The 13,721-nt window shown below is 33.5% G+C and overlaps 1 protein-coding gene across 1 annotated transcript in view; it reads left to right on the top strand.

The window, feature by feature from the left end:
* Positions 1–1,217: 1,217 nt before the first annotated feature.
* The window catches only part of LOC135845344 (uncharacterized), a 426,634-nt gene continuing 414,130 nt past the window's right edge, over positions 1,218–13,721 (top strand). Inside the window, exon 1 of the mRNA XM_065363834.1 lies at positions 1,218–1,565. Within this exon, the coding sequence (XP_065219906.1) occupies positions 1,469–1,565 (97 nt within the window). The 5' untranslated portion in view covers positions 1,218–1,468. The remainder of the gene's footprint in view (positions 1,566–13,721) is intronic.

The raw sequence follows: 13,721 nt of genomic DNA, 5'->3' as shown, positions 1-13,721 counted from the left end.
ACATACATTTCGACATATCACACATCATTATTGTCAAATTTTGAATTTTTCACCCCCTTCACCCCCTTCACCCCTACAAAAAAATATTGTCAAATTCGTATTCTGCGACCCCAAAAACATAAGGGAGGATATTATTGTACTATTGTTTTGGGATTCATTGTAAGTTTTTGAATTACAGGCGTTTTGGTGGTGCTCACAGCCCACTGTGCATCAACGCATGAAATTTTGGCCAACGAAAAAATTGGGTGTAGAGTAACCTTCAGCTTCTCAACTTCATTGCGAGTAAAATTTTGTGGAAATTTCAGCTTTCAAAAATTTGCTGAAGGCTCTAGATCTGGTCAAAACAGTTCGAAATCGTTTCCAATTGAGCTAGGGGAGGGATCAAAAATAGGGGATATTTTTGCAAGCTCTTTCCTGCCTGGTTCAAAAATATCCCTAACTTTTGTTCTCAAGCCCTCCTGAAAGGGTCAGGAATGTCAAGAGAGGAATTGGAATTTCAAGTTTTATCGTAATCTTTTCTACAAGATTTTAAAAGTGAGACATTAAGTAGGTATACCTACATGTAAAATTGTATCCATTTTTTTTTAAAACATCCCCAAAGCTATATTCAATAATAATACTTACAGAACATTCCAATGATGAAAAAAATTAAAATTGCTCACATAATCTTGTCCACAAAATTTCAAAATCAATCTTCATTATTAATAATTCAGCAACAATAATCCAAGCTCGTCGAATCAATCACTCGAAAAATCTCCGTAAAAAAAACCTCGTTATTCGAATACCACGAGTCAAACTCGCTGAAAAATTTCACGCCTGTGCCGCTCAAGTCTGACGACGAAATAGCCAAATCCTCATCAAACAATGCGAGATTTTCACAGTTGACATTTTGCGAGAAAAATTAAGCTCGTCAAAAAAGTTGCTTAATGGGGATCTTTTCAATTTCAAAGCTCGCTCAAATAGCTAATTTGAAGTTAATTAAAAATGCCCGCAATTTATTTGTTTATCCATCGGTCGTAGTTTAGGGTGACGGAGCGGACACAGGGTCGCGACTTTCGTCCACAATATTCCAATGTGTTTTCCCTTCACCTACGTCCCTTTTCCATTCGCTTTCTCTCTTACTCTTACCATGTATCGACGATATGGCGGCGGGTGCGTGTTAAAGACACGTGTTTTTAAGTTTCGGTTTGCTATTCAGAGAGGGCGTTTCTGGAAAATCTAAACTTCTAAAGCTTTTGAACGGTCGTCGTCGTCATCGTCGTGTTTTTCAAGTTTATCATAATAACGTGCCGAGTACGCGATATCGTTCTCCAGTAGTATTATTACGAGTACCAGTGCAAGGATATCGTGTAATCGTGGTCTCTCTGGCATCGTCGTGAAAATATCGCGTACGTGTATGTTTGTATTTTTATTATGATAAATAGTGAAAATTATTGTTCTGTAATAATCTCGTTGTTGAAGTTCGCGAATGAACCGAATGTGTAATAATATGTTCGACATTATTCTTCGTTATATTCCATTTTACTCTATTGCCGTAGCATGGTTTATCTCCGTTTTTCTTTCCGGTAAGTGCCAAGTGTTGTTTGAATAAATTGTTAATAATGCAGTTTTATGGTTATGGCAATTGCACCGGAAAGATGTGATAAATTCGCCTACTTTTATGGCCTGCTTTCTGTTTATTAGAAAATTTTTTACCGAATTTTTAATACGACGATGGGTGAGGACGAACTGGCTGTAAAGGGTGGTTTTTTTGCTCTTTTTACTCTCTAAAGTTGAAGGTGAAGATGTTTACTAGAGTTGTTTTTGCCATTTTTCCCTCTATTTTATATCATTATCTATTCGTATAGAATTCGATAGGTGCTGCGTAAAACACTATGTTTATGTTGTTGATAAAAAGCACAGACCTTCGATGACGATGGTACATATTATCAGTTTTTATTACATTAACGAAACTATAATTTAATAATTTTATCACCATTCTTGCCAAACACTCTCGAAACTCTTCTCTCAGCATCTTGGTTCAAATTTCAATATACTTACCACGGTCGTAGTGATTCATAAAACGATTTTATGAAGAATAAAATTGGTATCTTTATGGTGGAAAAAATTCAACTTTTTCAAAAGTATAAAAGTTTTTCATAATTTTACGATGATTACGAATATAATGTGTTTTTTTCCCAACTCGAGTTTGGAGAATTTATATAACTTAGTTTTTAATATACTAAAACTGAACTGCAGTGTATAATATTTTTATGTAATAGGAAAAGAGAGCTGTAGGTAGGATCTTTTGTTTAGTTTTGCTAGGATAAAAGATTAATTTTAACTCAAAAATGCAGTTTTCAAAAAAATATACAGGAACTTGCTTATAATAAAAGTTAATTTGCAATTCAAAGGTGAAAATTTTCTACCTTTTTTTTACGTGTACCTACAACATTTGACCAGATATGGATTTTTCTCTATTCGAAATTATGAAACGAGAACCTGTACTTGAATGGAAATTTTTGTTGCGAAAATAATTCTATTGTTATCCGCGAACCAGGATTTTCTTTTTTATAAAATTTTCTCGTTTATATGCCAAAAACAGAAAGTCTGAATAAATTCGAACAAGTTGTCCAATTATTTTAGCATTAACTACATCGTACCTACTTACTTACGTGTTGTTCACAAGTTGATGGGCGAATTCTTGAACATTGTGTCATGTATTGAGTGACAGGAGTACCTTAAAATAAACATTCATTATGTTTGTCTGCACAATTGATACCTACTTATAAATCTATATAGGTACTCAAGTATACGTAGCTATACTCAATCGATAGATCAAGCGAAGAAAATTACATATGTACTTAACCTACCTACCTATACAAATACTATAATAAGTCTCTCCTTTTTTAAAAACATAATTAAGTTGATTTTAGGTGAAATTCAGAGAAAATGTCCAAACGTGAACGAAACTGTCGAGAGAATAGAATCGAGACATTAGATTGTGATATTATATTATTGTGAAGAAGGGTCATGCTAGATGCGGATTTCAGCAAAGCGTCAAGTTGAAATTAAGCATGAAACTCGGTTTTATAAAATTTCTCATTCGGTTGCCATACCTACTTATTCTTGATTCGATTTCTCATTCTGCCATGTTTAAAAGTTTATATTCTCTAGTATACCAAGACCAACCGAAGTTAGTCAAGTTTTTGGACTCGAAAGTCTAAAACTGTGTAGTAGATAAGATTCTTATACGGTTATATTGACCGCAGTCCACAGTCTTTGGTGTTATCATGGCTTGACCTAAGACCTTCGCAAATCCATATCGTATTCGATTGGCTCGGGTTAACTTTAAATTATTGTCTGGGGTTTTCGTTTGTGATTTCACAGCACGACAACGAACGACGAGTCGACGAGGATGCAGCGGTGGTTTTTACCAAAGTATATTTTTTGAATTGGAATTTGAAAAGCCGCGTTATTTGTATTGATAGGGAGGACGGGAGGGGGCAGGGGATAAAGATATAAAAATTCGTCTCATGATTTTAGAGTCCTGTTTCGCGTTTTTTCGTTCAAGTAGGTATTTATTTTAAAAGTGTTATTTACTTTTTTTTGTATTTTCTTCGCTTCGGTTGCTTTTGAGGTGGGGATACGAACGAAATGAATTGAAATTCTTAAATCTGAGGTGGTTTTGAAGTGCCTTTTACATGGATCAATGAAATATGAGAAAGTAGGTGTATAACTTTTATTAAAATATGAACGAGAAGAGGTGACTCGAACTGATTTAAATCGTCAAAATGAGATGCGATTTGTGAATAAAAAATATGTGCATAGAGATTCGTGATTCAAATCTTGTTTTTCCTTCTGGGTTTTGATCCAATTTAGAAAGTTTGAGTCTTTTAAAAATCCATTCTCACAAAACTGACACTATCAACGCTGGTTTGATCCCTTTAAGGTGCGAGAAATGTTTTTAAAAAAAGGAAAAAATGGGAGGAAAATTTTGACTTACAATTTTTTGAGTCCATCCACACATCTTTGTAGAATTTTAGAATTGCAACGAACTGGTACGAATTTTTAACTTTGTTGGGTGGGGAAGGCGGAAAGAAGGGGTGCCAATTTTACATTTTTCGTTTGATACCATGATGTAGGTAACTTTTTAAAAATTTTTTTAAGCACTCAAATTTAGATACACTTTTAGAAACAGGAGTATGTTTTTGAAGTAGGTAGGGTAGTCTGCTTATGAAAGTTCAAAAATCACCATAGATAAAATAATTCATGATTTATGATTGAAATTGAGATTTTTAAGCGTTTTTTCTTTCAAAAATGTGCAAAAAGTCGATACATTTTTGTACTTTTTGAACTAATTGCGTCAATTTTACCAATTTTTTATCCAAAAAAGCGCTAACGACGAAAAAAAGCACAAAATAAACAAAATTTCTGCCTTTTTGGCCAAAAATAAGCATTTTTAAAGCATTTACACCTCAAAAAAGGCAAATACAAGCACTATCAACTTTCACCATTCGCCTCGGAATGAAAGTAATTGAAAAGTAGGTAAGTCTATTTCCAAAATTTAAAAAAAAATCGAAAATCTCTTCTAAAAATTGATAAATTGAAAAATTTGAAAAAAACAAGGAAAATTTCTTGAAAAATTAAACAATGGTTTCATGTTGGTACCATAAATAAAAAAAATTGGTTGACAGAAGTATCTACCTACTCCTGTTTTTCTGTTGTTTGAAATGGAAATATCTAAAAAATGTAGTAAGGAAATTCAAAAAAAAAAAAAAAAAAAAAAATGAATAAGAAGTCATTTCAAAATAATGCTTCAGAAAGAAGTTTTTTTTTTTTTAATGTTTAAAAACAGAAATTAAAATTTATACAGAAACCTAAAAACACCGAAACATGAGAAAAAGAACAACAAAAACTCAGAAAAATTTGCAAGAAACTTTACAAATTCAAAAATCATTATGGAAATTTCATAAAATTGATATTTTGCTGGCAAACACCCTTCGATTTCAGCAAAATCAAGCTATCTCAAAAGAACATGCCCTAAAATTCCTGTGTTTACAGTTTTTTTCCAGAATTGTTCAAATTTCTATGATCAGACCAAAAATTAACTTCTATATATTTTTTAATACTTCGGTTGATCCTCATTTGGAGACTTTCTCAATCGTTTAGTCTGTTACCACAGAAATTCTACGAAATGTCAGCTCAAAAGTGAATTTTTGAACAACAAAAAAATTCTCAAAAAATGGGGAAAATTTAAATTTTAGAAACAGTTTTAGACCTTTCCGAAGCCTCCATCAAGTTTTCAGTTCTCTTCAGGAATCCAAATGTCTCTGAAAAGAGAGCTAATACTCGTATTGCACTTTGAGAACCTATAAATTTGGTTTGTACTTATTTAGGACTCTCTCAATCATTTTAGACAATTTTTGGTACATATATATTATTAGTTCAAACTCAAAAGCCAATTTTTTCATAGATAATTTGAAATATAAAAATCAATTTTTGATTAATAATGTCTAGAATTTTATTGTGACGGTCTGAATGGGACAAACAAGTCATCAATAAGCCCTAATCATGGCTATTCATGTGCCAAAGTTTATTCTGAGCTTTTTTAATAGATAGAATTTGAATTTCAAAACTATTTTTTTTTTAATTTAAAATTTGGGACGTTGACTCCAAACTGGACCAATAAAGGTACAAGGGGTGTCCGTAAAGTCAGTAGGTACACAAAATTCCAAACAATCAACAAAATTGTATTTTATGAAAAAGTGATACATACTTACACACGTTAAAATATAGACTTTCTGCTATTTCTCGACATAATCACTTCCCCACTTTGACCTTTTTTCCCCACCCTATTTTCAATTTCAAAATTCCCTCTTCGAAAACCTGTACGCGCTCATTTTTGGAGCAATTTTTGACTCAAACTTGAAAAATGTTGTGGTCATTGGACTTTTTACCACCAAAATGTTGTTATAGAAGTCCAAAGAAGTGAAAATCAAAGGTTTATCCAACAATTTTTACCGAACCTAATATTGTTCCTCAGCTTCTTCAACACCTCAAAGATTGTTTCTCAACATGGGAGAAATTTATCCAAAACGACGCCCTGAATGCCTCAAAACACTCTGCCTATCCATCTTGCGGCATATCATTCACACACATCTTACTGATATCAAATTTTGGGCTCTCAACTGACCATTGTCTTCTAGATACCACACTTGAACCATATATCCCTCTAATCTTGTGATTAATCTTCAAAAGTGTCCTTTGTTTTGCGTGAAAAAAAACGTATCCTACGAGTAGAAGGCACCTCTGCAGGCTTGTACACATAGACAGAGATCGTCATGTTCAAAAAGACTGTAAAACCATACTACTGCATGAATTTAAACGCGGTTTGCGGCAAATCCTTCTAAAACCATCCCTCTAAAACATATCCAAAAATCAGGTTTCTAGGTACAACCCTTCCCTCCAAAAAAAAAATTGTGTACCTGACTTTACCGACACCCCACGTGCATAGTTTTTGAGTTGAGAATCCAGGTTGAAATGGAGTGCAGCTTATTTACCTTGTTTCATTTTGTTCAAAAAAAAAAAAAAATGTCTCAATAAAAAAATACAAAATTCAAAATGAACTTAAGTTTTTGAAAATTTTGGTTGTGGAGGTTTTAAGACATGTTTTTTCGATTTTAGCTTCGTTTTGTTGAAATTAGAATGTGTCAGTTTGAGTGGTTCTCTTTTGAGATGTTCAAAATTTATGATGAGTCAATTTATGAAAAATTGAAGAATTCATCATTTTTGAGATACTTTTTTTTTTAACAAAGTGTTGAAAACCATAACATTTTTTACCTCTTCTTCTAATTTTTACGCGATTAAACGTGGAAAAATTTCATTTCAAAGAAAATATTCAAGATGTCGAATTTCAAAAAATCTGATGTGGTTTTTTCTTCCAGAAGTTGGTGGGAACTTTTACGAAATCAACAGATAGGTAGGTAGTGTAGCTTGTACTCTACCTACACTCTTTGTATTACATTGTAATTTAAAACGAAGCAAGATCATTCGGAGACGAATATCTCGTCTGATTATCAACGCTGTCTTTCACTTTTGACAACAAATGAGATTTTCTCAAGTCAGTCGACAGTCGACGACGATGGTTCAACTCGAGCTTGTATGTATTTTTCACTTTAAATTATTCGGTCGTATATGCATCGTTTGATATTTTCATACAGCTTAGTTGTCATGTAAGTAAGTGAAAATCTCGAAAAAGTTACTTCCACATCTAAAACCTCCGAGAAAGCATAAGGATACCAAAAAAAAACCAGACCAAAATGAAAATCCATTTGAAAAAGAGTCGAGTTGCAGTTTCACAATTCTTTATGATGATTTGCAATTTAAAAAGTTGCTACCAACCATTATGGTCGGTTTCAACTTGTTATTAATGATACAATTATGTTAATATGTTTGCAACTTTTGTGCTTCTTTTTTTCCCATTTGTGCGTTTTTCTCCCTCTCTCTCTCACACACACTCTTTCTTTATCTTGTCGAATATTCGAATTCACGGTAGGTATAGATATATAAGTATAAAAGACACGTTTCACCGCGTAGCAATCAAATATGAATATAGGTTTACCAAAAAACTTGCTAACATTTCTATTTGAAAAAAAAAATTCTGTCAGTTTTGTTGACATATTCAGAGTACCTTTGGTGGAACGAGAATCGAAAGATATCTGCGGTAGGTACAGTCACCTATCACTCGCTGTAGATATGTTGGCATATTTTCAAACAAAACTTTCATCTTGTCGAAGTTTTTTTTTCGCCTTCATTCCATCGTTCTGTATAATTCGACGTGAGCCCATGTTCGCCATAACGAGACCGTTTAATAAAACTATTAAAAGGCCATTACGCGAGCATTTTTTTTCCACCAGCGAGTCCCTAAGTGTTGAGTAGATAAACGACGAAACTATTTAAAGTTTATACCTACCTACCTACCAACCGCGCCGTCTCATCGTGTAGAGAGGTATATCTTTGGCCATTATCGGTGTTGTTATATGTTCGACGCAGACACATACAAAATAGCCCCTTTTCAAATTGCCTGGTTTGGCTAATCGGCGTTACACATTGCGACAATATACCCGAGAGCGGCGAATTAACCTCACTCATCTGTAAATATTCGCGCTCTCGGATCGCGCACAGCAAAAGAACGCTGCAAATTGCAAAGTGCTTTGATTAGCGTGATCCCATTTATTTGTCAGCGATATATGGCGAAGTGAATTTACGTTATACGTACGTACGTCGCGAAACCTAAACCATAGGGAAGTTGTAATTCAAGGATAGCAGTTTGACAGCTTCAATCGATAGAGTAAAAATGTTTTATTCTGCTGAAATGTTGCGCTAATGCAGATATAAATTTTTAAGGGTTTTTTAATGTTGGAATTTATACAATAAGTGCTGCTTGCGTACGATATAAGTGTACGTTAAAGCTGTACTATTATAGCTGTACGTAATACGAAAGCTGTTCGCAAGATAAATGTAAATCTACTACCTAGACATCTCGGTTATTGCGGTGTCTTTGACGATGAAATTGTTTTGGTAATGTGTATATGGCTTTCTAACGATTTTCTATGTGCAGTTTCCGCACTTTTCGCCGTACTATATTTCCAAAAGTGTACGCAATAAATAAGCATAGATGGCAATCTAGGTGTGTTCCATATTTGATATAAGTTTTTAGTTCTGGGTTCATGAAACTTACGCGAATGGTGTAATTTATCACGCTTTCTCAGTTACAAATATAAAAGTAGGTACTTTCTTTTGGCTTGGATGTTGAACTTTTTATCGTGTTTGGTTATTTGGTGTTGAAATGCCATTGGTAGACTTAAATTTTAAGCGAAATTAATAGATAATCAAATGTTGCTGTCGAATTTTGAATTTAAAAAATTGGAATAGGTATCTCCATATTTGGCAAGGAGGAAATGTCTTCAAAATGCCCTTACATCTTTATAGGCACAAGAGAAGTATTCCAACCAGCAGAAAATGTTTTGAACCAGACGAAAGGAAATCGTTAAAAGACTGCTCAAATACACTAGTAGTCAAAATTTCAGATCAGAAATTCATTTTTTGATTTTTTGACAAAATTTTAAAAATTTAATCGGTGTCAAAAAATGAGAAAATAATCAAAATTTCTCCAAATTGACTTGAGAAGCTGAAATTTGGTTTGTATTTATTTTCGACCTGCTGAGTTGATTGGTGATGGGTTTGAACTGTTCTGAAGCCTCCAGTGGATTTTTGAATTCTCCAGTTCTCAAAAAAACGCTGTAATAAGTGGAATGAAGATGAAATTCAGTTCCTATGAGCTTGGATCAACCATCTTTGTAATCCTTTTGATTCATTTAGGCGAATTTTTTCAAAACCTTTTCAAGCAGGTTTGAATTTAAAACGTTGTCCAGATGTTTCTTTTTTGAAAAAAAACACGAAAAAAATTGAAATTTTCTGGAGGCTCCAGAACAGTTTAAAACCATCACCAATCGACTCGGGAGGTCAAAAATAGGGTACAATAATCAAATTTTAGATTCCTAGATCAATTTGGTGAAATTTTGATTTTTCCCATTTTTAAACCAAATTTGAATTTTTTAAAATTCACCCAATCATCATCATCATTGAACGTTGACCCAGTGAGCTGTTCAGCCCGTCTTCTGGGAAACTGTAGAAGAGTTCGCTGATGTGTCATCAAGTTTTTTCTTCAGTCTTCCTCTGCTCCCCCTGCCAGGTGGAGTGTATTCTTTGACTTTTTGAGGGGACCGCTTGTCAGGCATTCTATCAACTTATTTTTGCAATTTCTTTCTGTAAACTTTCACCCACCCGATGATTGGCTCTGCTCCTGACTCGTCAATACCACCTATAGTAGAAGGCCTGAGCGCTGAATCGTTATCACCTTCTGACGTCACACCTAAAAGGGACTCGATTGTGTTTACCATTTGAATTTTAACGTATACTTGAATGGCAAGTTCGTGAAATTGAGTAAAACTTTCGTTTAAAAAGTTATAAAAATGATGATATTTTAATTAATATTTGTTCTAAAATGTGGTATAGTGACGAAATATTGTCGTTTTCAACTATTGGCGGTATTGGTTTACTTTCTTTTTGTATAAAAGTGAATTTCTTGCAATCTGTTTGTGTTGTGACTGATATGTGATTTGAATGTGTAGATCTACATAATCTTATGAAGTGAATTAAAAAATGAAAACTGATGTGTACTAGTGCCTGTGTTTTACTGGAATAACATTGCAGTGAAATGAATAGTGAACCATATGTGAATCGGTGGGTGCAGAAAGGGAGCAAGTCACATTTTTGGAAATTTTTTTTTTCACCGATATAGGGGTTTCAAAGTACGGCGGATCGACTGGTGATGTCAGATTTCCACAAAACTGCCGGGAAAGTGGTATTTGGGCGCAGAAAAAGGGCGGATCCGCATTTATGACTTTTTTGTAAAATTTTTTAAATTCCTTGAAAAATAACTAACATTTTTGAGAAGACCATTTTTTGAAATTTAAGTTAATCTCTGAACTGAAAAATGATGAAAAAATTAACAACTTCGGCAAAAAGTCTTAGAACTAAAGGGGTTTTGGGTCAATTTAAACGAGATAGCAGTCTAAATGATGTACTTAGATGTAGAATCAAGCCCCATTCATGCCCGAGCAATTTCAAAAGAAATTTTGTCGATTGGGTGCAGAAAGGGTCTAAGTCCCATTTGTTTAGGCAGCAACAGCGCCGGCGCACGTGAATATTTTTTTTTCTAAACAGTGCTAAAAATTGTGTCTTGGGGTCCTCTTTCAATGACCTTAAACATGTTTACCAAAAATTTTTGATTTTCAAATAAATCAGTTTTTTGTTATTCCTGAAAAATGCGAAAATGTGACTTAGCCCCTTTCCGTACCCACCGATTCATGTATAATCTACAATGCTTTTTGAATCTGCAGCATGAATACAACTAGAGCTCGGATTTTTATGATTTGTCATATTTTCATTCTTCGCAGAAGATCGTGCATATCCTATGGATTTTTGTGAATCATACAATTCTGAGTAAAATGAGCCCAACTTGTTAACGCATATTTTGCATATTTTGGGTATAAATGCATATTTTAGACATTTAAAGCGCATATTTGTCATATTTTGGCCAATTTTTCCATTTTTCAGTCATATTTTGGAAATTTGGCCAAAAAATCCATTTTTGGTAGTATTTTTCATTAAAAATTGAAAAACTTGAAAAAAATTGAAAAAACAATTTTTTAAATCGATTTACAGTTAACCTAAAATTGATTATTCAAAGTAAAATTGAAGACTTCAACCTTCTTTTTTTGAATTTTTCAATTTTCTAGCCTTCTCTTCACCTTTAATATTGAAAATCCTTTCTATAGATACCCATATTGAAGTTGCATAAAAGTGCATATTTTGATGAATAAGCGCATATTTTGTCATAATTTGATCAAAATACAGTAAAAGCCGCTTATTATTATAACGGTTAATGTTATAAATCGCTTTATGTTATTAAAATGGTTTGGTCCCGATCTTTTATATCTAATTACATTGAAATTCCATCGGTTATTGTAATTAAAGCATCGGATAATGTTATAATTTTCAAATGATTTTTAAGCGTTTTTCGCATTTTTATGTAATTTTAAAATGTTTTTAACACTTTTTCACCCAGTTTTTCCCTAATTTTTCTGAAATTGCAGACTTTTTTCTGATTGACATCATTTTTTAATACTTTTTTCATAACTTTTTGAAGTTTTAACCTAAGTATTTTCAACACTTTTCCCGCAATTTTTGCGAAATTTTAGTTCAAAGACTACATATTTAGTAAAAAATTGACCATATACCAATTTTTGGCAAAAAAATCACTTTTTTGATCAATCGGTTTGTGTTATAAGTCGGTTAATGTTATTAAATTGGGCTGGGACAAACGTTATAACATTAAGCGGCTTTTACTGTAAATGCATATTTTATGCGCATAAAACGATTTTTTAAGCGCATAAAAATCCGAGCTCTAAATACAACCATCCAACTACAATGGATATCTAATCAAGAAACCATCAACATCTCAAACCAATTAGCTGAAAGTGTTCGAGTCATTAATTTATCACTCAAGTTGGTCAGTAAAATCAGAGAAATTGTTTTTATCAATCACATTGCTGCAGAAGAAACTAAACAGTTGCCTGTCATGTCATAATGTGTGGTTTTTATGGAATACATACATTGGAATAGAGTTGATATCAATTTATTTTAGTGGGATTTTGACAAGTTAACGAATATTCGACGATTATTTTATCCTATTTCACCAGTGAGTGTTGTGATTTCCTCCAGAAGGTATAATTTTGTCAAGTTTATGTATAACTTTCATCTTCAATGTTGAAAAACAGTGTTGTTTATAATCTAATTTTTTCATTTTTTTTTCATTTAAATCATTCCTACGTGATCATAAATTCATTATTCATGTGAATAAAATATGAAAAATAAAATTTTCACTGGATTTAATTTGTTCGAGTGCATTTTTCTTTCATTTCTATAGTGTATTAAGATATGTTAGATACGTAAAATTCCTCGCTAGTGATGACATCACAAAACAGCGCTCAGGCCTTTTACTATAGGTGGTATTGGACTCGTTCAGGAAGTCTTCATTCCTCTTCCTATCACATCTCATTCATCCTGCTGTGGCTCGCATGAATCTCATTTCCGCTGCGGTTACTCTGATTTTTATATCATTTCTTATCATCCATGTTTCACTTGCATACAGCAGCAATGCAGCATTGGTCTTGCCAGCGCATTGTAGATTCTTATTTGAGTTTTGGCTCTGATTTTTCTCTGCGGAATGGCTCAGTTTATTGCTCCTGCTTACTCTGAGGAATTTGTTGATCTTAAGTTGTGTGTCGACCTCTCCTTCATAAGATAGTTTGCACCCGAGGACCGAGATACTTAAAGCTTCTGACTTGTTCTACTGGTAGTTAATTTACAACAATTTTACTGTGTATTGGCTCTTTCCCCTCAAAGGCTATTACCTTTGTTTTTGTTTTTGACAATGAGATTTTCATTCCGTATTTATCTGCTACTTTCTGAAGATTGCGCATCACTCTCTGCAAGTCATCTTCGTTGTCAGCAAAGACCTTTTGGTCATCAGCGAATAGCAGGGTATTGACGTGGGTGTCATTGTTGTCTAGCCCTTTTGGCTTGGTTTTCAGCCATTCTTTAATCAATGTTGTCGAAGTAGATGATGAACAGGCTCTTTAGCAGACTGCTCAAATACGCAACCAGGCAAACTTTTAGATGCAAAAATTCATTTTTGATTTTTTTGGCAAAATTTTAAAAATTTAATTGGTGGGTCATTCTACCTCAAATTCAACCAACGTTTACATTTAGGTACCAAAGGTGAATACTTGACGAAAAAAAATGAAAGATTTTTATCAGACCGAAACCTTATTTTGAATTGAAAGTCACTCAAAAAACTGTTTACCTTCCAAGATGCCCTTGCCCCCCCGGAGGGGAGATATGAGCTCTCAAATGTAAGACATTATCAAAAAATTCATGGTTTTTACGTTCCAGCTCCAACCCAACTATGTATTTTGAGAACAATTCTAATCAGCATAGGTACAACCATTCTTGCTCCGGAAGTCTACAAACTGCACAAATTTGCATTCAAAGATTCGGAGAAGAACGTTGCATAATTATCAAGCGAAGGGCTCCGTTTCAAATTCGAAACT

This window comes from Planococcus citri, chromosome 4, assembly GCF_950023065.1.
Source record: "Planococcus citri chromosome 4, ihPlaCitr1.1, whole genome shotgun sequence".
Taxonomy (NCBI): Eukaryota; Metazoa; Arthropoda; class Insecta; order Hemiptera; family Pseudococcidae; genus Planococcus; species Planococcus citri.
The sequence above is the reverse complement of the archived record's forward strand: the minus strand, read 5'-3'. Positions and strand labels throughout refer to the sequence as shown.